The sequence below is a fragment of the Symphalangus syndactylus genome, chromosome 15 (assembly GCF_028878055.3).
Source record: "Symphalangus syndactylus isolate Jambi chromosome 15, NHGRI_mSymSyn1-v2.1_pri, whole genome shotgun sequence".
Lineage (NCBI taxonomy): Eukaryota > Metazoa > Chordata > Mammalia > Primates > Hylobatidae > Symphalangus > Symphalangus syndactylus.
Genome location: NC_072437.2, coordinates 80,470,448 through 80,497,327, shown reverse-complemented (window position 1 = coordinate 80,497,327; position 26,880 = coordinate 80,470,448). Strand labels below are relative to the sequence as shown.

The following is a 26,880-nucleotide window of genomic DNA, read 5'->3' as shown; positions in this document are numbered from 1 at the left end:
GGGGTGGGGGGTGTAGCTGGTGAAAATTCAGTTTTCTAATTATACTGCCATTTAGATAATTACTCCTGAATATCTGCAACTGTACTTGTTCACTGCAACAATAAAGACAGATATGATCCCTGCTCTCAGAGAGCTCAAAATTCGTGATACTACTTTTGCTGGACGTACCAGAAAAAGAGGGATACATTTTAGCCTTCTACTATGTAGGTATAGTTGTGGAGATCTGGGGATTAGGATTGCATCCTTAGGTACAACAATAACAGCAGAAAAATAGTAGTTGTATTTATTATCTGAAACTTTGAGCTTATACTCAAAGTTGTAGTTCAATTATACATGCCTGATTTTGTTCTTAAGTAATGCCTTCACAGACTCAAGGGGAAAAAAAAAATCCCAAACCTGTCCTGCTGCATATTAAAGATGACCACTGATTCTTTCAGTCTTCTCTATCCTCTCCCTTTGAATCGAGGCAGGTTCTGTAATTCTTAGACCAACTGAATATGGCACAAGTGATGCCCTGACAGTTTCCAGACCCAGAACAATTTGGCAGCTTCCATGTTTTTGTCTCTCAGACCAAAGCTGCTATGGTGACGATGCTCTAGTAGCCCTGTTGAGAAGCCTATGTAAAGAGGAACCTACGCAGAAAGGAGCTGAGGCTCTCAGCCAATAACCAGGCCCAACTTGCTGGCCAGAGAAGTGGTGCCTCCAGCCTGCTAATGCTGCAAGGAATAGAGACGAGCTGTCCCCACCATGTTCTATCCAAATTGCAGATTTGAGGGTAAAATAAATGATTACTGGGACATAACTGAAACTTTACCCTGAATCCAAGGTATTATTAAAGATAAAACTAATTAAATTAGGGAGTGAAAGTAAAAATTATATTTTAGCGTTTACATGACTAAATGCTTTACACATCCTTATTCTTTACAATAACCTTATTCAATAGGATTTTAAAATATTTATTGTACTTTGTTATAGGGCACATGTGCACAACGTGCAGGTTTGTTACATATGTAGACATGTGCCATGTTGGTGTGCTGCACCCATTAACTTGTCATTTACATTAGGTATATCTTCTAATGCTATCCCTCCCCTCTCTCCCTACCCCACAACAGGCCCTGGTGTGTAGGATTATTTTCTCTATTTTATAGATATGAGTTATTGACTAGAAAATTAAGTAACAGCCCAAGATCACATAACAGGAAGATAGTATTCAAAAGCAGATCTGACTCCAAGGCACCTGCAAAGAAAATGGGAATTAAGGAAATTCCAAGCTAATGCTGGGGTGACTCAAATTCTCACGAATAAAGTATGGATTAGGAAAATATGACATCAATTAAAAGGTGCATCTGAGACTGCCCCAATACTCCTTAGCAGAGCTTTCCAAATTAGTGGTAACATTTTTTGATGCATAGTATTCAGAAAATAGCAATATTTTCTTAGTACGTAAAACTTTATGATGCCTGCTAAATGCAAGTGCTCCGGACTAAAGAGGTTACAAAGATGAATGGCAAGATCCTTGCTCTAAAGGTTCTTGCATTTTAGTATGAGAAATAAGGGATGTTACACCAAGAGTTGCTTCACAAGGTACCAAGCTATAGCCCCTATAGGTATGTACCATGTGAAGAATAAAGTGCTATGGGAATTTATTCATTCACTCAACAAATATTTATTGGGTGCCAGTGTAACACCAAACAAGACAGATACAATGCCTGCTTCTCAGAAAGCTGATAATTCATATTACTTTTGCTGGATGCACCAGAAAAAGAGTGATACATTTTAGCTTGGCCTTCAACTATGCCTAGACTTTGGGCAGGTGGACATCTGGGGATTGGGATGGCATTCTTAGGTACAACGATAACAGGAGAAAAAATGAAAACACTAAAGCATGAGAAAATTAGTAGGACACATATGGGGACTTTAAAGCAAGAACAATATTTTATCGACTTCAAGGTTCCATCAATTTAATTCAGGATCATTATTTTATAAACCAAAAGAAAAAATAGTAATTAAAGTTTTACAGAAATGGTTCTCAAGTGGGGGCGATTATTGTCCTCTAAAGGGCATTTGGCAATATCTGGAACCATTTTTGTTGTCACAACTGATGAGAAACGACTAGTCTTTAGTAGATAACGGGTCAGGGATTATTGCTAATCATCTAAAACGCACAAGAGACTTCCCACAAAAAAAGAATTATTTGGCCTAACATGTCAATAATGCCAAGGTTGAGAACTCCTAAACTACAGAACATTAGAAGTTGAAAGATGCATCTACGATATCTAAAAAGTATTTTAAGATAGAGAAAATGCAGTAGTTCAGTTTACCTGGAATGAACCCAAGATTTGTAAAGGAATACTGGGAAATAATGCTGGCACTCTATCTGAATCTGTTCTCTCACCTTTGGAATAGTAAAGTGATAATGATCAGGTACTATGTTTTAAGAAATTAATTTAATGCAGTGTAAGTCACAGGGCTGGCCTTTGATGACCACTCTGTCCAAACCTTGCTTTCCAGAAACGCTGCACTCTAATCACTCCAATTGATATATCTATTTCTGCTAATTCTTATCTCAGAAGAAATAACACTTACCTCACCAATCATATGGTATCTCTGATTATTTTTTTTTAAAGCCCAGCTCTATGCCACTTATTCCTCCTCTCATGCAGTGTTTAGCACATTCTTCCTTTGAACTTTTAAAATATATCATTTGTATCTAACAGTATTCACTATTTATGTGATTTATCCTTCCTCTACATATAAGTTCCTTTGGTTCATGATCCATGACTGCTTCATACTTGCAACTCTCAGGGGACGCACGATAGTGCCTTGCACATCAAAAGGGGTCAATAAATATTTGTAGAATGAGTAATGAATAAATATACAGTACTGGAAGACTATAATTAAATACAAACTCCTCAGACTTCTCTCAACCTTTCCGCACAGGGCTCATTTTGTAAACCTGAATCATTTTAGTAGCTCTCCAAGTCCTCATGCTTTAGCTATAGGGTCTCAGAGACAGCAGGGTTCTTTAACAAGTCCTTAACCCCTACTTTACTAAACACCATTTAATAAATTCCATTATATTTCAGATCATATCTCCAAGAGGTATCAGCCAGTGCCTGTTCTCAAGAGTCCCAAATTCCCTGAAAAAAAGACAATGAGGGTGTAAATATAAGCAATAAGAGAAGTTCTACTCATTGTTCACGAATCCCAATTGCATTCTTGATAATCATACTTTTTGCACACGTGTGTGTGTGTGTGTGTGTGTGTGTGTGTAGGGGGGGAATTTAGAACATAAGAAAAATCTTAAAAAAATGTATGAATGTCACAAAGAAAATAAAAAAGATCAGTTATAGAATTTTAAGGAGATCTTTAAAAGATAATAAAAAGCAAGACTATTAACATTGTATTATTATACAGCTTAATGGTGGAAGATAAGATTGTGGTCAATCCATATAGAAAATTAAGAAGACCGTGTTTTAGAATATTTTGCAGGGCTTTTTTTTTTTTTTGAAGTCCCCTCTTTTTTTTCCTTCAGTGTGGTCCTTAAGCATCAATGTTTGGTGGGTGCTTCCAGCAAGTCTTTTGCTTCATTTATTTTGGCTGCTACATAAGGAGATCCACCTGAGAGAACAAAGAAAAATGAATTAAAATACACTTCATCATTGACATACTTTAAAGTCCCCAAAATATAAAAATACTCTTCTCTGATATTGTCTCACACATTAATCCTCTGACAAATTATTTTATAAGCTAACTAGAAATTAAAACAGTATAAATTAAACTTGATTAGTGAAGTCCTACAACTGTCCAACAATAAAAAAAAATCTCTGAGAAAAATGATACAAGAAAGTTATGATCAGGAATAACTTGAACAACATTCAACTATTGCACTGGTCAGACATTCACCTTTCAAGTATTTGACCAGAGAATTTTCTAAAATTAAGTGGATGGTTAGGCAAATAAAATAAGTCTTTTCCATGACTGTTTTTTTTTTAAAGACACATTCATCTGTGAAAAGGGTTATCTTTTTGAAGAAGGTAAATCAATCCAAGGGGTCTTTTAAAGTATTAATCAAGTCTTATGATGTCACAAAAATAAAATGCATGTTTAAAAAAGGCAACTATGTACTATCCAGTGCTAAAAACCTATTTACTTAATAGAGATAAATGATCTAATATTAATAAATGAGAGATAAAAATAATGTCAAAAGAAATTTTTATTTCTCTGATTCTATTAGAATATTTACAGAGTATAGTTTTGGATTTACAGTGCCCCAAAACAAAATTAAGTCAGTTCTTTTTTAGAGTTCTTTGCAATGAATTCTTTCTAATGCAAACATCAAGAGGAAAATTGCGGTGAATTTCAAATGCAGAATCATTGTAAATCAAACAGAACCTATTTGACATACAAAAATACTAGCCCCAAACTGTCACATGAAAGCTAAACATCATACACCTTCTAACTTCTAGTCCTGAATACTGTCATTGTTTAATGCTCAGACTAACAATCATATTACAGCTCACCAGTCTCTTTGTGTTTTTTATTTTGTATTGCCCCTTAAGTGCAAACCATCTCAGTAGCTTACAACAAACCAAAAAGCATCTAGCTAGTATTGGTGTAAATTGTCCTGACTTTTTTCCGGCCTTTTATTGATACCATACCACCCAACTTATGAAGGGAAAAGAAAGCAAAGAAAATAGATCAACAAACATGGTGTTGTGGTAGAAACGGTAATGCTGGAGAAAGCTATATTTAGCTCTTTGCCCTTGAGGATACCACTGACATTTTCATATGAAGATCTGAATTGCTATAAACACTTATGGAATATATCATAGTATGTCCTTGAATATGCTATAAGAGTTACAAAGAAAGCTCATAAAAGTTTAAAGCACTTGGTTATGAAATATGTTGATTTCATGATTATCTTTGAAGACAATCTAGCAATCAGGAATTAGGTAACGTCAATGTGGTAAGCTGTTTAAATTCTTAGAGTTATCAGGGTGATGTCCTCAATGTCTTGAATATCCTCAGCAAATATTAAAATATTAATTGAACTTAAACATAACCTTTAATTGATACGCATTCTGGATATTTAAATCATAGGCCATAATATGCTCACTCAGCAGTTGGAAAAAAATCAAAGGCACAGATGATAGAAAGTCTTATTAAATATTATACTTATTGATAGCTATGTTAGAGGAAAAAAATGACATGACAATTTATTCAGAATAACGTTGAATTCTCTACCACTCACTCTAAGTTAGAGGGCTTTTAATTTATGTACATGGTAGACATTTGGACATTCTTGTGACCCTCATTCTACCTCTAAATAGTTGGAAAAGTTCCTCAGTCCAAAACTACAATTCTTATAGTGTTTCATTCACATTAGGTTCCATTAATTAAAGCCATTCTTGTGAGACTTGGAAGGCTGAAATGAGGGAAAGGCTTTCTTGCTGCACCTCTTTTTTTTTTTTTTTTTTTTGAGACGGAGTCTTGCTCTGTCACCCAGGCTGGAGTGCAGTGGCGCGATCTCGGCTCACTGCAAGCTCCGCCTCCCGGGTTCACGCCATTCTCCTGCCTCAGCCTCTCCGAGTAGCTGGGACTACAGGCGCCCGCCACCACGCCCGGCTAATTTTTTGTATTTTTGGTAGAGACGGGGTTTCACCGTGGTCTCGATCTCCTGACCTCGTGATCCGCCCGCCTCGGCCTCCCAAAGTGCTGGGATTACAAGCGTGAGCCACCGCGCCCGGCCTGCACCTCTTTATCATTATTACTACTAGTAAGCAAGAGTGTGGTACAGTGGTGGCAGCAAATGTGCTTCTCCCACAGTTCTAGTGGCAGCCTGTGAGGCAGCAGCTTCCCTGACAGAGCAGCTCTGTAATTGTTTAGGAATGATACTTGTAGGCCAAGTATAGAACTTGCTCCTCCAGATCTTCCGACAAAATGTAACCTGTACTAAATGCTCTCCTGGTTAAAATACCTAGTTGCTGGCAGTGAATCATGACTGATAACACAGGATAGGATGCATACCCTAAATTTAACGAAAACAAAATACTCTTGGCTGGACACAGTGGCTCACGCCTGTAATCCCAGCACTTTGGGAGGGTGAGGTGAGAGGATCGCTTGAGCCCAGGAGTCTGAGACCAGCCTGGGCAACATAATAAGACTCTGTCTCTACAAAAAATTTAAAAATTATATTAGTTGGGTGTGGTGGTGCACACCTGTAGTCTGAACCACTGGAGAGGCTGAGGTGGAGGATCACTTAAGCCCAGGAGGTTGAGGCTGCAGTGAGTCTTGATCATACCACTGCACTCCAGCCTGGGCGACAGAGTGAGGCCGTATCTCCAAAAAAAAAAAAAAAAAAAAGAAGGAAAAGAAAAGAAAAGAAAAAGAATAAAAAAATAACACACTCTGGGGGAATTCAGTGGGTTCCATTTAATTAGAACACTCACCTTCACTCTTAGTATTTCTGTATCTTTGTACTTCTACCACTAAATATGGCCAGAGGTCTTCTGCTTCTGGCTATTATGAACCATCATGTTTAAGACCAGCTTTCCCACTGACACCCAACTAGAAGAGCTAAATAAAATATAAACACATCAGTATAAAAGCACTGGAGGGCTACCAAGTCAGTCAGGTCTTGAGGGCCAAGATCCTGGAGATAACGGAAATGCACTATGATGAGCCCAACATTCTGCACTACTTTTTTCCTTCAAAGAAGCCAGACAAAGAAGAGTATATAATACTATTCCATATATATGAAACTCTAGAAAAGACATGTTTAATCTATAGTCTATGGCAGAAAGAAGAATGGTGATTGCCCAGGCTTTGGGGAGGGATTGGCAATGGGAAGGGGCAAAAAGGAACCTTTGGAGCTTATGGAAATGGTGTATGTCTTGACTGTTAGTGGTTACATGCACATACATATTTGCCAGAACTTATCAAATCGTGCACTTAAATGGGTGCATTTTATTCTATATAAATTATATCTCAATAAAGTTGATTAATAAAAATCCAGCAGACTATATATTTTTATGAGACTATACTTAAGAAATATAAAAAAAATACACTATCAAAAATAACGTTGACACTGTTATACTAATTATGAGATAAAGTACATTTTAAGGTAAAATGCAAAAATAAAACAGGCAATTTCACAGTGTTACATGGGTCAGTCTACTGGTAAGGGAAAGCAATTACAAATCTGAATATACCTAATAAGATAGCCTCAAAATATACAAAGGAAGAAAAGAGAGAACCAAAAGGAAAAACACACAAATCTACAATTTTAGTGATGCCTCTTCTCAATAATGCATAAAACAAGTAGACAAAATGAAAGAGTAAGAACACTGAAGTTACATAACATCAACAAACTTGATTTAACTGACACATATACAACATTCCACCCTACAAGTGCAGAACGTATCTTTTTTTAAACTGCACATGGAACATTTACTGTAACTGATCATGTGCTAGGCTATAAAGCAAGTCTCAACAAACTTCAAAGATTAAAATAACAATAAATGGTGCTATTTAAAAGTGTGTTCCATGGATGAATGTCGACTTACAACTGCTATTAGACCATAGATAGGTTTGGAAATTGAGATTACGTGTTTAGAAAATATACCTGTTTGAAACAATAGTGTACTCCTGTAAAACCTGGATCTTATATACATACTTTTTTCTTCGGTTTTCTCATAATTTCATTTTCATTGTATTTTACAAAAGCTGTCAGTTCACCAGAGACGGAGAGAAAAAAACAAAGTCCTCCAAACAAAGAGTTTGAGAAACATTGAAACAGTCTGTTAACTGACCATAGCAGAATTAAACTAGAAATCAATAACAAACACATCTAGAAGATCCCAACGTTAGAATATTAATCAATATACTCCTAAATAACTCATGCATCAAGGAAGATATCACAATAGAAATTAGCATTCAAGAGAGAATCAACACAGGGAAAGATTAGTTCTCTAAAAAACTAATCAACTTCATGTCAGAGCATGTAAAAATGTAAAAGATAAATTCCAAGAAAAAGAAAACCTTTCAAAATTAATATAAGAAGAAATGGAAAATAAAAAGAATATTTAAGAAACTAAATACGTAATTAAAAACCTTCCCATAAATAAAAATCCTGGCCATGATTTTGTTGAATTTTTCCGAAAAACAGAAGAGAAAGAAAACACTTTAAACTCTTTTTATGAGGCTAGCATATCTTTGATAACAAATCCTAATGAAAATGTCACAAGGAAACCACAGACTCAGATCTCTCATGAGCACGGGTGCAAAACAAACAAAATATTCACTTATCAAATCAGACTAGATATGATGACCAAGTTAGGTTTATTATCAGGAATGCAAGACTGGCTTACACATTCAAAAATTAATCGATGTAATTTACCACATTAACAGAATAAAAAATAAATATATATTTATTAATTTATTTTTTGAGATGGAGTTTCTCTCTTGTTGCCCAGGCTGCAGTGCAATGGCTAGATCTTGGCTCACTGCGGCCTCCTCCTCCCAAAGTGCTGAGATTACAAGCGTGAGTCACCATGCCCAGCCAAAATAAATACATAATCATGTCAATAGGTTTAGAAAATTCAACACACATTCATAATAAAAGCTTTCAGTCAAGCTTCTGCACAGCAAAAGAAATAATCAGCAGAATAAACAGACAACCCACAGAGTGGGAGAAAATCTTCACAAACTGTGTATCTGACAAAGGGCTAATATACAGAATCTACAAGAAACTCAAACCAGTCAGCAAGAAAAAAAAAAAAAATCCCATCAAAAAGTGGGCTAAGGACATGAAAAGACAATTCTCAAAAGAAGATACACAAATGGCCAACAAACGTATTTTTAAAATGCTCAATATCACTAATTATCAGGGAAATGCAAATCAAAACCACAATGCCATACTATCTTACTCCTCCAAGAATGGCCATAATTAAAAAATAAAAAAAAATTATAAATGTTGGCGTGGATGTGGTGAAAAGGGAACACTGTTACACTGCTGGTGGGAGTATAAACTAGTACAACCACTATGGAAAACAGTATGGAGATTCCTTAAAGAACTAAAAGATCTACCATTTGATCCAGCAATCCCACTACTAGGTATCTTTCCACAGGAAAAGAAGTCATTATGTGAAAAAGACACTTGCACACACGTTTATAGCAGCACAACTCACAATTGTAAAAATATGGAACCAGCTTAAATGCCCATTAACCAACATGAAAACAAGAAAATATGGTACATACATATAATGGAATACTACTTGGCCATAAAAAGAAATAAAATAATGGCATTTGCAGCAACCTGGATGGAACTGGAGACCATTATTCTATGCAAAGTAACTCCGGAATGGAAAACCAATCATTGTATATTCTCACTTATAAGTGAAAGCTAAGCTATGAGGACACAAGGGCATAAGAACGATATAATGAACTTTGGAGACTTGGGGGGAAGAGAGAAAAGGGAGATGAGGGATGAAAGACTACACATTGGGTACAGTGTACACTGCTTGGGTGATGAGTGCACCAAAATCTCAGAAATCACCACAAAAAAGCTTTTCCATGCAACCAAACACAACTTGTTCCCCCAAAATTATTTAAATAAAAGTAAATAATAAATAATAACACTAAATGAGAATGGATTACACAATCCAATCAAAAGATAAAGGCTGTCAGACTGGATTAAATTACAACATGATCCAGCCAGGTGCAGTGGCTCAATGCCTATAATCCCAGCACTTTGGGAGGTGGAGGCAGGACCATCAGTTGAGCCCAGGAGTTTGAGGCTAGCCTGAGCAATATAGCAAGACTCTGTTTCTATTAAAAATAGAAGAAAAGCAAACAAGCATGAGCCAACTATATGTTCTCTACAGGAGACATACTTTAGATTTGAAGACAAAAATACTGAAAGTAAAAGGATGGAGAAAGACATATCCTGACAGCAGCAATCACTGAAAAGCTAGAGTGGCTAATGAGACAAAGTAAACTTTGAAACCAAAAATGTTATTAGAGACAAAAGGGGACATTCTATAATGAAAAATGGGCCAATCAGGCCAGGTGCGGTGGCTCACGCTTGTAATCCCAGCACTTTGGGAGGCCGAGGCGGGTGGATCACGAGGTCAGGAGATCGAGACCACGGTGAAACCCTGTCTCTACTAAAAATACAAAAAAATTAGCCAGGCGTGGTGGCAGGTGCCTGTAGTCTCAGCTACTCGGAGAGGCTGAGGCAGGAGAATGGCGTGAACCTGGGAGGCGGAGCTTGCAGTGAGCCGAGATTGCACCACTGCACTCCAGCCTGGGCGACAGAGCGAGACTCCATCTTAAAAAAAAAAAAAAAAGAAAAGTGGGCCAATCAATCTGGAAGATGGAACAACTGTAAATATATGTGCACCTAACAATAGAGCACCAAAATATATGAAGCAAAAACCAACCAAAACAAAAACAGAAACTAAGAAATGAAGAATAAATATTTTATAATACCAGCTAATACCCCACTTTCAATAACAGAACAACCATACAAAAGATCAACAAGGAAACAGAAGACTTAATACTATAAACTAACAAGACCTAACATATACTTATAGAACACTACCCAACAACAGAATACGCAATTTTTCTCAAAGGCACAGAGTATATTCTCCAGGACAGAGCATATAATAGGCCATAAAACAAACCTTATTAAGTTGAAAAAGACAGAAATAATCCATTGTATTCTCCGACCATAATAGAATGATATTAAACATGAATAACACCACCCACAGCTTATGGGACACAGCGATAGCAGTGCAGAGAAATTTATTGCTATAAATGTCTATGTTAAAATAGAAGATGGCTGGGCACAGTGGGTCACACTTGTAATCCCAGCACTTTAGGAGGGTGAGGGGGGCGCGGATCACTTAATCTCAGGAATTTGAGACCAGCCTGGGCAACAGGGCAATACCCTATCTCTACAAAAAATACAAAACTTAGCTGAGCAAGGTGGCACGTGCCTGTAGTCCCAGCTACTCAGGAGGCTAAGGTGGAAGGATCACTTAAGCCCAGGAGGTCAAGGCTGCAGTGAGCTATGACTGTGCCACTGCACTCCAGTCTGGGTGATAGAGTGAGACCCTGTTTTTTTAGACTTCAAATCAATACAAATCAATAACTTAACCTTCAACCTAAGACAATGGAAAAAGAAGAGAAACAACTGTATGTCAATAAATTAGATAATTTAGAGCAAATGGACAAGCTCCTAAAAGATACAAACTACTGATATTGACTCAAGAAGAGACAACTTGAATATTCCTGTAACAAGAGACTGAATCAGTAAACAAAAAACTACCCACAAAGAAAAACCCAGCCCCTGATGGCTTATAGAAGAGAGAACATTTTCTAATTTATTTTATAAAGCCTACATTATCTTCACACCGAAACCTGACAACGATATCATAAGAAAGCTACTGATCAATATATCTTATAAGTGTGGATGCAAACATACTAAAACACAATACTAGCAAACCAAACCCAGCAACATATAAAAAGAATTATAAACCACGACCAACAAAGGATGCAGGAATTATAAACCTTGCATCCCTGTGGGATTTAACACAGGGATGCAAGTTTGGTTTTACCACCAAAAAATAAATATAGCCAATCTCATCAAAAGAAAATAAAATTCACATAATGATCTCAATACATGGAGAAAAAGCATTTGACAAAATTCAACACCCTTTCGTGAAAAAAGCACCTAGCAAACTAGGAATAGAGAGAAGTTCTCTAAGTGTTAGTATGTTTGTAGATAAAAAGCATCTACAAAAAACCCACAGATTGAATGAGCAAAGACTGGATGCTTTTCCCCAAGATCAGAAGCAAGACAAGGATGTCTGTTCTTAATAATCCTAGTCAACATTGTAATGGAGGCTCAAGCCAGTCTAATGAGGTTAAAAAAGAAAAAGACATCCAGATTGGAAAGCAAGAAGTAAGACTGTCACTATTCATAGGTGACATGATCTTGTATACTGAAAATCCTAAAGAATCCACTCATAACTATTAGACCTAATAAGTTCAGCAAGTTTGTGGGATAAAAGATCAATATACAACTTAATTGTATTTCTATACATTTATAATAAACAACCTGAAAATAAAATTATAAAAATAATTCCATTCACAATAGCATTAAAAAGAATGAAACAGGAATAAACTTAACAAAAGAAGTCCAAAACTCAGACTTGTAAACTACAAAACACTGTTGAAAGAAATTGAGGAAGATCTAAATAAATAGAAAAACATCATGTCTCTGTGGATCAGAAGACTTAACACTGTTAAAATGGCAAAATTCCCCACTCTAATTCACAGATTTAATACAATCCTTATCAAAAATCTCAGCTGATTTCCTTGTAGAAATTGACAAGCTGGTTCTAAAATTCATATGGAATTATTATGGAAGGACCAAGAATAGCCAAAACAATTCTACAAAATAAGAATAAAGTAGGAGGACTCACATTTCACAATAATAAAACTTACTACAAAGCAACGGTAATCAAGACAGTGTGGTACTAGGACAGGACAGACAGACCGATCAATGGAACTGAACTGAGAACAGGAAGATGAGGGGACAATAGCTAAAGGGGTTTCTTCCCAAAGTGATGAAAATGTTCCAAAATTGAGTGTGGTGTTTGCACATGTCTGAGAATATATCAGAACTACTGAACTGTATACCTTAAATGGATGAATAGAATTGTATGGTATGTGAATTATAACTCAATATAGCATTAAAAAAATAATGTAGAGACAAGAGGATCCGAAGAAAAATATTTGAGTCTGATTCGGTTTATCAGATCATTAGAGAATCACAGAAACCCAGAGTTGGAAGGGTCTGAAAGGATTCTACCTCTTACCCAATAAATGAATTCCTTCTATGACATCCCTAATAAGTTGCCCTCTAGTAGTTTTCAATCAAATTACCTTTGCTGCCTCTATCTGCACATCACTTTTTCCATTGCTGTAGCTCCAGTGCCTACAAGAGTACCCTGTTCTACCGACTTCCAGAAAGCTTCAATAATTACTAGCTGACTGACGTCTTGCGTTCCAGCTATAAGAAAAGTCTTCCTTATAGGGGTCAAATTTTCACTGCTTAGTTTCTTCTCAGTGAACATAATTCTGTCCTCATAGAGGCATAGAAGAGGGACTTCACATATACATGCCACATGTTAAGTATTTGATATTGCATAGATCCCTTCTAAGTTTCTCAGTATAGCAAATTTTCTTTTTCTCTAACCAATGCTTTGGCCAAAAACCTAGGAGTCATCTTTCCTCATTTTTTCTTACCCCTGATTTATAAGCTTTGTTGGGTGTTCCTTCAAAGTATATTTTGAATTAGACCTTTTTTTTTGAGATGGAGTTTCGTTCTTGTTGCCCAAGCTAGAGTGCAATGGCTAGATCTTGGCTCACTGCAACCTCCGCCTCCCGGGTTCAAGTGATTCTCCTGCCTCAACCTCCTGAGTAGCTGGGATCACACACATGCGCCACCACGCCCGGCTGGTCTCAAACTCCCAACCTCAGGTGATCTGCCTGCCTCGGCCTCCCAAAGTGCTGGGATTACAGGAATGAGCCACTGTGCCTGGCCTAGACCTTTTACCCCCCTTTACCTCCTCTACTACAACAACCCTCATCCAAAACAGTATCATTCTCTTGGATTACTACAATTTTCTCTAGTGACTTCCTTGCTTCCACTCTTGACTCCCTATTTGCCTCAGAGCTGCCAAAATAGTCTTCCTAATACTGCAAAACAGGTAATAGCATTCCCATAATGCCTAAAAGTAAAACCTGACGTTTGTGGTATGGCTTGCAAGCCACTCCATCATTTAGCCTTGGGCTTCCTCTCCAATTGTATTTCCTACCACTCTCCCTTTTGCTTCCTATGCTCCAGCTGATCTGCTTATAATTCCAGAAACAAACCATATGTTCTCATTTCAGGACCTATGCACTTGGTGTTTCTTCAGCCTGAAATATTCTGTCTTCATTTTGCATGACTTACTGCCTTAGGTCTCTGCTCAAATATTATCTCCTTAGAATTTCTAAGAAGGCTATAAGTAAATCAGCAACCGCCTCCCCTCCAGCTGCCATTCTCTATCTCATGCTCTGCTTTTTCTTCAAAGCACTTATGATCCATGACATCATGGGCATTTTTTATATCAGCCTTTTCTGCATAACAAACCACCCCAAAACTTAGTGGCTAAAAGCAACAATGTTATTTTTATTTCTCACTTTTCTGTGGATTGGCAGAGTGGTTCTTCTGAGATGGGTGGTCCAGGATGGCCTCACTAGGGCCTAAGCTGGGATAGCTAGGCCTCTCACTACTTGGTCTTTCTTCCGTCAGGAGGGGAGCTTAGTCTTCTTCACTTGGTAGACTCAAGGATCTAAGAAGGTAAGAGCTGAAGCTGCAATGCTTCTTGAGGCCTAGGCTCAGAAATCACATGTCATTTTTTGCTATATTCTATTGGTCAAAGCAAATGACAAAGGCCAATCTGAATACAAAGGGTGAAAAATCAGACCACCTCTTGATGGGAGGAGCGATGAAGAATCTGTGGCCATTTTTAAACTACCAATTACCTATCTACTATTGTCTCTCACAGTGGAATATAAGATTCATAACAGCAAGGTCTTTGGTTATCTTCTTCAGTATCTAGTGCATTATCTGGCTTATATTAAGTACTCAATAAATTTTGTTGAATGAATAATTGCTCATATGACATTGTTTCCAGACACCTCACGATCCTGTTCAATTTCCTCTGAATACTGTTTGGTTTGTCAGTATCCTTAAAAAATTTGGGATCCAGAAACAGATACAAAATCCCAGATAACATCTAAATGCCTAGCTCAGTACAGCTGGATAAATATTAATTGAGCGAATGCATAACAAATACAGAGGATTGCAGTAATATTTGGTCTTTAATAAAGATACTATGTGTCCTCTATGCAGCTTAGGACTGCATAAAATTTTTAGCAGCTTTTATGCTGTTGAATCTTACAGGCCTTGAGATCAAATACATGTCCCATGGCTCTTTTGCATGTGAAACACTACCAAATCTCTGTCCCACAGTTATACAATTGACTTTTGAGACTTAAAACATTACATTTATTTCCGCCAAAATTTAATCTCTTCTAAATCATCACCTTCTCTAGTTGGTCATTTCCATTGACACATAAACCTGCTAAAAATTGCTCAACAAGCTTTTATAATTAAAAAAAAAAGTAAAAAGCAAAAGAAAACAAAAAACAGCATTTTTTCCTTAATGATTCATCCCTCTCTTGCAGACACTATTCCCTTTCTCTCCTCCTCTTCCTCACAAAACTTCTCAAAACAGCTGTGTATATATGCTAACTCAACTTCCGCATCTTTTCACTCCTTAGCCCAGCACCAATTAAAACTGTTTTTTAAGGTCATCAAAGTCTTCCAATGTGGAAAAAATACTCTGGACCCTCCTCTCTATCCTTATTTTAATGGTTCTCACAGCAGCATTCAGCCCGGTTGATCACCTGGTTTCCTTAAATATATTCCTTTCTTAGCTTCTATGGTATCATTTTCTCCTTACATTTTGTTCCTTGTCTCCTTTGATGATTTCTCCTTTTCTAACTTGATCTATAAGTGTTTGGTTCCTTAGACCTGGATCCTCGGAGTTTTTTTCCTCCTATTTCTTATCCATACTTTCACTTTCCATGACCTCTTAAGGTTGGTTTCAACACCATCTTAAATTGATGATTCTTAAGTCCAGTCTGCTTCTCTGAACTCTAGAGTCATTTATTCAATTCCTATTCTCCATTTCTACTTGGACAATCTACTGACTAATTCATTTAACATCAAGACAGTATTTTTTTTCTCCTAAACCTGTTTACAATCACCTGTCCACTCTAGATCATCCCCATTTCAGTAAATAGCTCCACCATCTACCTAATTTTTTGACTCAGAAATCAAGGGGAAATACTAAATTTCCTGTATCAAATCAAGTGGCAGTAACTGTTGCTTCTGTTTCTAAAACATATCTCAAATTCACTTTCTTGTCTCCCTCCTAAACTAGGTCATCATTATTTCTCACTCAGATTACTGTACCAGCCTCCTGGATGACCAGCTAGCCAATTCATTTGTCATACTGTCTCAAAAGTAACTTTCTGTACTTTTGCTTTTGGTTATGATGGAGTAGTGTGTTAGATGCTCACATTAAAAGCAACTATCTTTTAAATAAATTGAATTGGCCGGGTGCAGTGGGTCACGCCTGTAATCCCAGCACTTTGGGAGGCCGAGGCAGGCAGAACACCTGAGGTCAGGAGTTCATGACCAGCCTGGCCAACATGGTGAAACACCATCTCTACTAAGTAATCTACAAAAATTAGCCGGGCATGGTGGCACACACCTGTAGTCCCAGCTACTCGGGAGGCTGAGGCAAGAGAATCACTTGAACTCAGGAGGTGGAGGTTGCAGTGAGTAGAGATCGTGCCACTGCACTCCAGCCTGGGTGACAGAGTGAGATTCTGTCTCAAAAATAAAAAATAAAGAAATAAAACATAAATAAATAACTTGAATCTATAATTTTAAACCTTCCCACAAGGAAGTCTCCAAGCCCAGATGGCTTCATTTGTGAATGCTTACAAAAACCTAGAAATAAGACTAATCTCACTTTGGGAGGCCAAGGTGGGTGGATCACAAGGTCAGGAGATCGAGACCATCCTGGCTGACACAGTGAAACCCCATCGCTACTAAAAATACAAAAAAATTATCCGGGCGTGGTGGTGGGTGCCTGTAGTCCCAGCCACTCAGGAGACTGAGGCAGGAGAATGGCGTGAACCCAGGAGGCAGAGTTTGCAGTGAGCCAAGATCGCACCACTGCACTCCAGCCTGGGCAACAGAGCAAGACTCCATCTCAAAAAAAAAAAAAAAGAAAGAAATAAAGAAGACTAATCTTACACAAACGTTCAGAAAGTAAAGAACGCTGCCCAATTTCTTTTAAGAGGCCAGAGCACCTTGATAACAATATTTGTCAACTTTCCAAAAAAGGCAAAATAACCAGTTATTTCTTTTCATAGAGGCAAAATTTTCCCCTTTAATTTATGCCATGTATAGGAAATCTTTGCCTAAGTCTATGTTTTTTTTATATGGAAGTTTGTTTTACCTGTCATATTTAGGTTTGTTAAATTAAATAAGCAGGATGCCATTAGCCTGGGGCTGTCTCTGTACTTAGTTCCTACATAATAAACTACACAACCTTAGTACTTACACAAACTGAAACCCAACTTAGAAGTATAACAAACAGTTTCAGCTGATCACAAGCAGCCAAGTCATCACATCATGCTCAAACAAGGTAAATGCTCCATCATACCATGCCCATGCAAAATAAGGCAGATGCCTAGCAGAAGCCAATCAGGTAATTTATCTGCTTTGCTTCTGTATCTGGCCTATAAAAGCTTGCTGCTCATGCTGTTAAGGGAGTCCTCTGAACCTCTTCTGGTTCTGAGTGCTGCCCAATTCATGAATCATTCCTTGCTCAAATAAACTCTGCTAAATTTGTCTGAAGTTTTTCTTTTAACAGGTTATAATCCATTAAGAATTAATTTTGCATATGGCATCACATGATTCATTTTTCCCATATGCATATATATGGATAGATTGGTGTCACTGCCTTGACTAATGTTAAGACACCACCAGTTTTACCCACCAATATTTTTACACCATCAGTGCAAAGGTTGGCAAAGTGAAGAAGGAATATAGTTATGATTTGTGCACTTTTCTGCCCATATTACACTTCAATTAAAGTATACTTAAAAATCAAAAATGGAGATTGAGGATGAAAGAAAAATGACTTCTTAAAAGGTATACTGAATTATATCACTCTATTGTTTAAAAGTTGACAGTAACTTCCCTTTGCGTTTAGAACAAAGTTAAAATCCTATATAGAACCTACAGTATTTCATTATCATCATACATACACCTAGTTTTAAAAATCTGGGTACCACTTTATCTCATGCTATCTTTCCTCTTGCCTATTATATTTCTATCACACTAATTTTCCTTCAGGTCCTTAACCACACTAAATTCTTTCCTCCCTCAGAGGCTTTGCACGTTAGCCCCTTTACTTTCTTTACCACTTTTCACACAGCTAGCTCCTTCTCATCCTGTACGTCTCCTCACAGAGGTTTTCCCAGTCATCCTATGTAAAGTTGCCTCTCTCTTATATTTTCTATCTTAGCTCATTATATCCTTTATTGCCTTGCTAAAACTTGAAATAGGTTTACTTATTTTTTGTCTGCTCCTCCATTAGAATGCATGATCTCATAGGGACAGAGATCTAATTGTCTTGTTGAAGTTGTCTTAAGATTTAGCACAATGCCTGGCACATAGTAGGTGCTAAATAAGTAATTTTTGAATAAATGGAAGGTTAGTGTCAGGTTGTTTCCTATCAATCTAATCTAAGAAATTACTTAATGTATTAGTTATCACTCCCAATTCTGTTTTACCTACCAAGTGTTTGCCTTGTTTTTATCCATTTGTTTATTCATTTACTCACCAAAAAAACTTACGAATTTAGAGTTTATGATGTGTCAGCCATATAAGTTATAAAGAAGAATAAGCCATGTTCTTTACTTTTAAGGATCTCAGCATTTATCAAGGAAAATCAATGCATAAAACAAAATTATGTCTTTACCAAAAAAATTAGTTAACAAACCCTTAAATCTAAAATATTGAGATGAAGGGAAAAGAAAGATGAACCCTCCAAAACAAACAGTCCAGTAAATCTATCAAAAAAACCAAAACAAAACAAAACACCAAGCTAATTAGGCATCACCTTTTCTTAGTGAATCCATGCTGACTCTTGGTGATCACCCCCCTTTTCTTTTTCTAAATATTTAGAACACATTTTTAAATGTAATATACTGTAAGAAATTACAATATATTATTACCAGGACTTCAAATAAAAATTAGCTTATTTTACAATGAGAGTAATTAGAGAAAATCCATTCAACAGTATAATTACTTTGACTCGTTTTTAATCCCAATATTTAATTTAATTTTGACTTAAACACTCTAATAAAGAAGTGTGAGAATACTTTGTGTTTACTGAAAGGTGTGTAAGTGGGAAAAGGTTGAGAATCTCCCCACTGCAGGCAGGCAGATTTCATCTAAATGCAAGAAAGAACTTTCTAGTAGTTAGAGCTGTCCACCAGTAGAGCAAGCTGCCTTGTGAAACAGGAAGCTCTTAATCACTAAAAGTCTTGAAGGAGAGCTAATAGGACATTTTCCCGGAGACAGAGCAGAAAGCCCAGATTTAGGAGGCAGCATTGATTAGATCAGTGCCTCTCAAGCTACAGCAAAGGTGTACTTTTTAAATAAACATTTCCAATCTGTAGTGGACCAATACTTTTACATAGTACAAAAGTATCACACATTTGGGTATCGTGGCGATGTTATAAAGCTTTCTCATACTTCCCCAAATACTCTTGGATTTTGCTTTCCAAAGGCAATGAGGCATTTTTGTTTAAAATCTGTTAGCTTCCCACTGAAAACAAAACAATCTTCCTTCTCAAAAGATAATTTTGAGATTTATGAGCTATCATCTCTCGACTCCATCAAAGAGAGAAGTTCCAACGTTCCTATCACTACACTTCTACTTAGAGCAGGAGTTCTTAACTGTGAGTATATGGATGGGTTTTAGGAGGTGCATGCGCTTTCTGAAACTCCAAATATTTATAAATTTTGGGTGAATGAGCAGTTATATGGACAAAAAAGTCCACAGTTGTCAATATATTCTCAGAGGGAACAATAATCCAAAAACATTAAAAGCATCTTTCTTAAGTTAAAAATCTGATCTGAACAGAAACATAGGGTACAGCCTCTACATTAATTGAATAGGCATAAAAGGTTATTAAATCATGCAAACAAAAAGGACTTTAGAATTAAATCTTGTCATTTTGTAAATAATAAAACTCATATTTGGAGTTAAAGGAGTGTTCAAGGCCACAATGCTGGCTGGAAGGTAGAAGCCAAAGAAAAATGCTGATCCCTTGCTCCCAAGTCCATTCTTTCACACCCAGCTACCCCACACAGGGCCAGACTAAAGGATATTAGTAAGCCTACTATAGTCAACAATCTCATCTCAAATAAATATACCATCTCAAAATAAATCGTAATTCTTTAAACACTACTGGCTCATAAGATAGACAAACATTTTCTTTTTTACTACAACTATCTAAAAATACATATTGTTAGATAACATTTTAGAACTTGGTTCCTTGCCAACAGGCACGATCAACAACTTGTCAATCACCAGAAAGACAGACAGGAGTGCTTGACCCTACTGCAATCAATCAGAGAAGGGCATTCACTTGACCAGGAAGGAACAGGGACTGTTTAGGAAACAGAGGGCTTCAAGGAGGCACTTCAACACATTTCTTTCTCAGCCAATTACTCCGAAAGCCCACAATGCAAAGTAAATTAGCTGAGTGAATCTTTCAGTAACTGTTGAAACTGTTTAGAAATTTTTAGCAAAATCTCTTTTCAAAGTTTATTTTCATGTTTATTCACACTCAAGAATAGTAAGTGTAAAAACCAACAGAGATGATGCTTAGCGAAAAAAACTTTTATAGTAAGTAATTAAGTGAGAAAGCTGAAAAAGAATGCCTTATTTTGGTACTGGTTAGGATGGAGAGGAATCCAAAATTTGTTTTTAATTTTTTTGAAATAATTAGGAAACTGAAAGTCTGTAAATAAGAATCCAAGAAACCCTTCACTTTCCTCCCCCACGCCCCTTTGACATCTGAAATACAGTGTAGCTTTCTACTATCTGTTATTTTAAAGCAGAAACAGCAATGAACATATGGGCTTTCTCTCTCAAGCAGCTGTAGTGTAGTTAAAGTTATAATAATTGTCTTTCTGTAAGATAAGTTTACATTAAAAACCTGGCCAGTTAAAAACAAATGGCTCAGCCTCAGAGCCTTCCAGAATAAAATTAAGAAATTCAGAATCATCTATGACATATTACATTCACAGATTTGGAGGAAATCCTCTAACTCTTGTGCTTTTACATTGAAGGTTACATAAATACAATTCGTGATGCCCAAATCAGTTTATACAACCAAAGAGTCCATAACTCATGTTTTTGATTTTTCTTGATAAAAATGCTAGGCGCATCAGACGGGTTCAGGAAGTCATATATAAAAACCAGCAACTAAGTTCTTGAAAGCAGATAATATAAATCCACTACTTGTGTGAATCACTGAACTCCAATCTAAACGCTCATTTATGAGAAAAAAATCACAATACATGTGGCGCACAAACTTCCATCTCAACCATATATCATTTATAATGACTTTAATCTGAAAGGAATTCACAGCATATTTTGATATACATATTATGAAAAATAGGAATTCTACCTACCTTTATCTGGGTGATTCAAAATCATGACTCTCCTATGAGCTTTTCTAATCTTAGCCTTGCCAGCAGATGGGCTGTAAAAAGAAATTAAAGTGCTTATAATAAATAGCACCAAATGCAGATTATAAATTAAGGGTTTATATGGGTTTCAAGAAATTATACCTAATGAGAATTTCACCATCTTGTGGACAAATATGAAATTACAGCTTTCTACTTAATTCCACTAACCATCAAAATAAATCATTGATTCAATGTTGCATGTGTTTTTCTTCAGTCCTTTGTAATGCCAATCCTTATTCTCAATCAATTTAAAAAACAAAACAACATATAGGTTAGGGGAGTCAGCTTCTGCAGACAATACTGTAAGTATGAAAACTTATGCTTCTAAGTTATTTGGGAGGAAGGCGGTATATACGGTGTAGCAGACAAGTATTTGGATTCCAGAGGTATACTGCTGGACTTCCCCCTCCCCCCGCCAAGAAGGAGGAGTCTTGCTCTGTTGCCCAGGCTGGAGTGCAGTGGCATGATCTCAGCTCACTGCAACCTCCACCTCCCAGGTTCAAGTGATTCTCCTGCCTCAGCCTCCCAAGTAGCTGGGATCACAGATGCGCGCCACCACATCCGGCTGATTTTTGTATTTTAGTAGAGACAGGGTTTCATCATGTTGTCCAGGCTGGTCTCGAACTCCTGACCTCGTGATCCGCCCATCTCAGCCTCCCAAAGTGCTAGGATTACAGGTGTAAGCCTCCACACCTGGCCCACGGCTGGATTTTAATCTTGGCATTGCCACTTAAGATTGGGTAAGCTTGATCAAATTTTTGTCCTCTTGGTGCTTCAGTTTCCTCACTGTAAAACAGGGCTAGAGCAACTGTAAGGATTAAATGAGTTAATGCCTACAAAGTGTTAGAACAGTACCTGGAATGTAGCAAGTGCTTCATTATAGTTACCTTTTAACTTTACAGAGGATCTCAAAAACTCTTTATGTCTCATAGTTATTTAGCTTTGTGAAAAAAACCCATGGGAAAAGCTTGGCTGTTAAAGCCTATGCTGTAAACAAAAAATTAAAGAAGATAATTAAATCATCCTAAATTATTTGGGTAAAACCCAATTTATCCAGTATTGGAAATGTTGCTCATTAGTACATTTTCTAGGCAAGGGAAAAAAATTAACACTAACAACAACAAAATCCTACTACTGCTACTTAATAGCTATACTATCTTGTTTAAGCTACTTAACTTTTCTGAGTCTCAAATGGGGATGATAATAGTTGACTTAAACCACAGTGTAATTATTGTAAAGCTCAAAATAATTTAATTTGCATGGATGAACCACAACATCATAGCTAAAAGCATGTGCTTTTACAGTTAGTCAGAAATAAGTTCAAATTCTTGATTCTACTACTTATTAGCTGTGAAAGTATGTCTTGCTTAAACTCAGTTGCAATTTTCTCATACGTAGCATACACGTAATAAAACCTACCCCCTAGGTTTATTTTAAAGATAAATTAGATAATATAAGTAAAAAGATTTTACCATAACCTAGCACACATGAAAGTAAAGGATGCTTATGAGACTGTATTAGATATCTCCTGCATTTTGAAAATAAAGTGTAAATAACCTAACTTAACATTTCTTGGATGGCTTGCCGCATTCTCATTATTACCAATTAAACTCTCAAGGTCTGCAGATGTTTGCTAGTCCTACTAAATAGACCTAGAATGTTATTAAGTTCTATTTTGAACAGTGCCTCCCCTATGCGATCAGTTGTCAATCCTTGATTCTGCTATTGTTCTAGTCTTTGGCAGTTCCTTGCCAGTTACTTGCTACCTCTAAACTGTGGGTAAGTGACAGATCACCAAGCACACTAAAATGCACTATTAATTGCTGAGTAAGCACATAAAATAGTCTTCCATGAGTAAAATGAATTAAATATTTTCCTATAAGGACTTAAGAGTATTCCTCTTGGCTGTTTACCTATGTCTTTGAGGCAGCATTCTAAACTTACTTTTTGGCTTGTAGGTACCTCCCAGATAGACAATTAAACATTGTCTGGTTAAAAGACTACTGAATTTTGAGAAAATAACTGTTAAACATCACACCAGAGGTATGAACACTATACTGTTTAATTGCCTATTAAGAAATAACATATTACACTGAAAAATTACAGTTCAATGATTTCGAGTTCTCTGGCTAATCTACATTTATCACCTCCTTTTTTTGCTACACAGGTGCTCTGTGGCACATCTTGCCTTTATTACTTATGTTTTCTAGCTGTTCTGTAAGTATTTGGCATGTCGTGTTAGGTAGATTCTAAATAACTTTACGGCTGAAGCTATGATTTGTATCTTAAAATAGAAATTAGGATTGTAGGCCAGGCGCAGTAGCTCACGCCTGTAATCCCAGCACTTTGGGAGGCCGAGGTGGGCGGATCACAAGGTCAGGAAATTGAGACCATCCTGGCTAACATGGTGAAACCCTGTCTCTACTAAAACTACAAAAAATTAGCCAGGCATGGTGGCGGGCGCCTGTGGTCCCAGCTACTTGGGAGGCTGAGGCAGGAGAATGGCATGAGGAACCCAGGAGGCGGAGCTGGCAGTGAGCCAAGATTGGGCCACTGCACTCCAGCCTGGGCAACAGAGCAAGACCCCGTCTCAAAAAAAAAAAAAAAAGAAATTAAGATTGTATATAATACAAGTGCTTAATGCATTTTACATCACCCTCCAAAAATGACTGTAAAAGGTAAACTCCTTAAAATAACAAATACTCCATATTAGTAAATACTAATGTTATAAAGGATTACTATGCAAAGAATTTTAAAGTAAAAAAGGGGGAGCTTTAAAAACCTTATTTCATAAAGTTCACCACCATGTGGCCCTCTAAATAATGAAGACCAAAGTTCAGTAAAACCCAAATTTCATATATATATATATATACACACACACACACACACATATATATACACACACATATACGCATACACACATATATGTGTGCATATATATATATGTGTGTGTGTGTGTGTGTGTGTGTGTATATATAGGAGAATGTTCTGCTGAACCATTGTATATTTTTTAGAAGATATATGGCAAGGTTCATTTTATACTAGATATTAGGTTTTAGTTGAGCACATAAAATAAAATCTGAAAATTACTCCATCAAAATTTCCTTGATAATTAATTACAATGCTATGAAAATCAGTATACATAGTTTTGTACATAAAACTCCATAAAGCATTATGCACACTGAGGTCCACCAACCACTGAACTAAAGTAAACAGAAGGAAGGAAAGTTCATACGCACAGTATGGCATTCAAAACATTCTGCCTTTAAGATAATAATGATCAGACTCCTAATGGTGAGCTCTGGAAATGAGACCTATTCTGCTTTGCTGGAAGTGTTTATTTCCTTCTAGTTATCATTATATTAAGTCTCTTAGACCTTAATACATTTTAATATTAATACATGTTTGTTGTTGTAAAGATTAAACAACATGAGAGAAGCCTAGTTTTTAAGCTTAGTATAAAAACTAAATGTAGCTATGATGATATACCTCCAGTATACACAACTTCACTCTGAAGCTGAAAATATAACTTTAAATATGATGTTACCTAGACCAGAGATTTCAAACAGCTCCCTAGAATGCATCTGGCTGGCAGTGGGGGTATGTGGAGTGGTGTTCTTGGACAGTGTGGCAAATGGAGCAGTTTTGGATCCATCTTTTTTTTTTTTTTTTTTTTTTACTACTGAGCTTTTGAGTAACATATAGTGATATGGTTTGGCTCTGTCTCCACCCAAATCTTATCTTGAATTATAGCTCCCATAATCCCCTCATGTCATAGGAGGGGAACCAGTGGGAGGTAACTGAATGATGGGGGCGGGTTTTCCTGTGCTGTTCTCATGATAGTGACTAAGTCTCACGAGATCTGATCGTTTTATAAAGGGCAATTCCCCTGCACATGCTCTCTTGCCTGCTGCCACTATGTAAAATGTGCCTTTGCTCCTCCTTTGCCTTCTGCCATGATTGAGGCCTCCCCAGCTATATGGAACTGTGAGTCCATTAAACCTCTTTTTCCTTATAAATTACCCAGTCTTGGGTATTTCTTCATAGCAGCGTGAGAAAGGACTAATACAGTTTATAAACAGAGTTCCACAAAAGTTTTTAGAAAGCTTAAAATTCATAAAAGTGCTGGGTGTGGTGGCTTATGCCTGTAATTCCAGCACTTTGGGAGGCCAAGGCGGGCAGATCACAAGGCCAGAAGATCGAGACCATCCTGCTAACATGGTGAAACCCCGTCTCTACTAAAAATTCAAAAAATTAGCCAGGCGTGGTGGTGGGTGCCTGTAGTCCCAGCTACTTGGGAAGCTGAGGCACGAGAATGGTGTGAACCCTGGAGGCACAGCATGCAGTGAGCGAAGATTGCGCCACTGCACTCCGGCCTGGGCAACAGAGCAAGACTCCGTCTCAAAAAAAAAAAAAATCATAAATATGCATCATTTCAGATAATACACAATATTGTTGACAGGTTCTTAAAAACTGTGATTTTACACAAAATGATGTATGGCAGGTCCCTGAATAATGTCATTTCCTTCAACATCCTTTCTTTATAACATTGATGAAAAAAATTGGTTTCACTATAGTCATTTTGTTTAAAGTCACAGTTTACAAGAACCCATGGGTGATATTAAGTGAGGACTTACTATACCAGGTATAAAAACAATGTTCCTGGGCAGCTTTGTAAAATAATTCAGGCTTTTTGTTATAGACATGAGTTATATTGCAGGGCACTATCCGCTTGCAAGGAAAAACATAAGGCAAAGACTCAAATATGCATTTCAATAAACCATTCTCATATGCAGTATGTCAGAATGTACACAATCATCTAGTACACATATCTTTAAAATAGGTTATCAAAAGGATCAGCTCCATATTGCCTTCACCTACCTGTTATATAGTCTACATAACTGATCACAGAAAATGGATCCACAGCAATATACTCATATCTTAAATTATCTTGTCATAATCAACATTACCTGACTGAAAAGAAAGGGCTAGAGGAAAGCAGATAAGCTTTATTTACCTTTCCACTTAATGTGTTAGGACAAATATCTAGCTTCTGCATTCGTGACAGACATGGAAAGAAAACAGCCAAATTTTTTTCAGCACCTGATATTTGGTAGGTATTATAAAAAGGTATCATCGTATCATTTACATTATTCAACAAGGCAGAATATTATTACTCTCAACTCAAAAATGAAGAAGCCAAAGTATAGAAAAGCTAAAAACAAAACAAAAACAAAAAAGCTTGATCAAGATCATACAGGGCAGTGCCTAAGCGACAGAACCAGGGTAAGAATCTGCTTTGCTTGGCTGACATTTGAGTAGTTAGTAAGTACCATGTGTTGCAGACATATGTTCACTGTGGCACTATTTACAATAGCAAAGATATAGAATCAACCTAAATGCTC

At 36.9% G+C, this 26,880-nt stretch overlaps 1 protein-coding gene across 1 annotated transcript in view; it reads right to left on the bottom strand.

The window, feature by feature from the left end:
• Positions 1-1,642: 1,642 nt before the first annotated feature.
• Positions 1,643-26,880, bottom strand: part of DNAJC15 (DnaJ heat shock protein family (Hsp40) member C15) — an 83,640-nt gene continuing 58,402 nt past the window's right edge. The window contains exons 5-6 of the mRNA XM_055244872.2: positions 21,419-21,489; positions 1,643-3,621 (exon numbers count right to left, since the gene is read on the bottom strand). Of these exons, the coding sequence (XP_055100847.1) occupies positions 3,551-3,621; positions 21,419-21,489 (142 nt within the window). The 3' untranslated portion in view covers positions 1,643-3,550. The remainder of the gene's footprint in view (positions 3,622-21,418; positions 21,490-26,880) is intronic.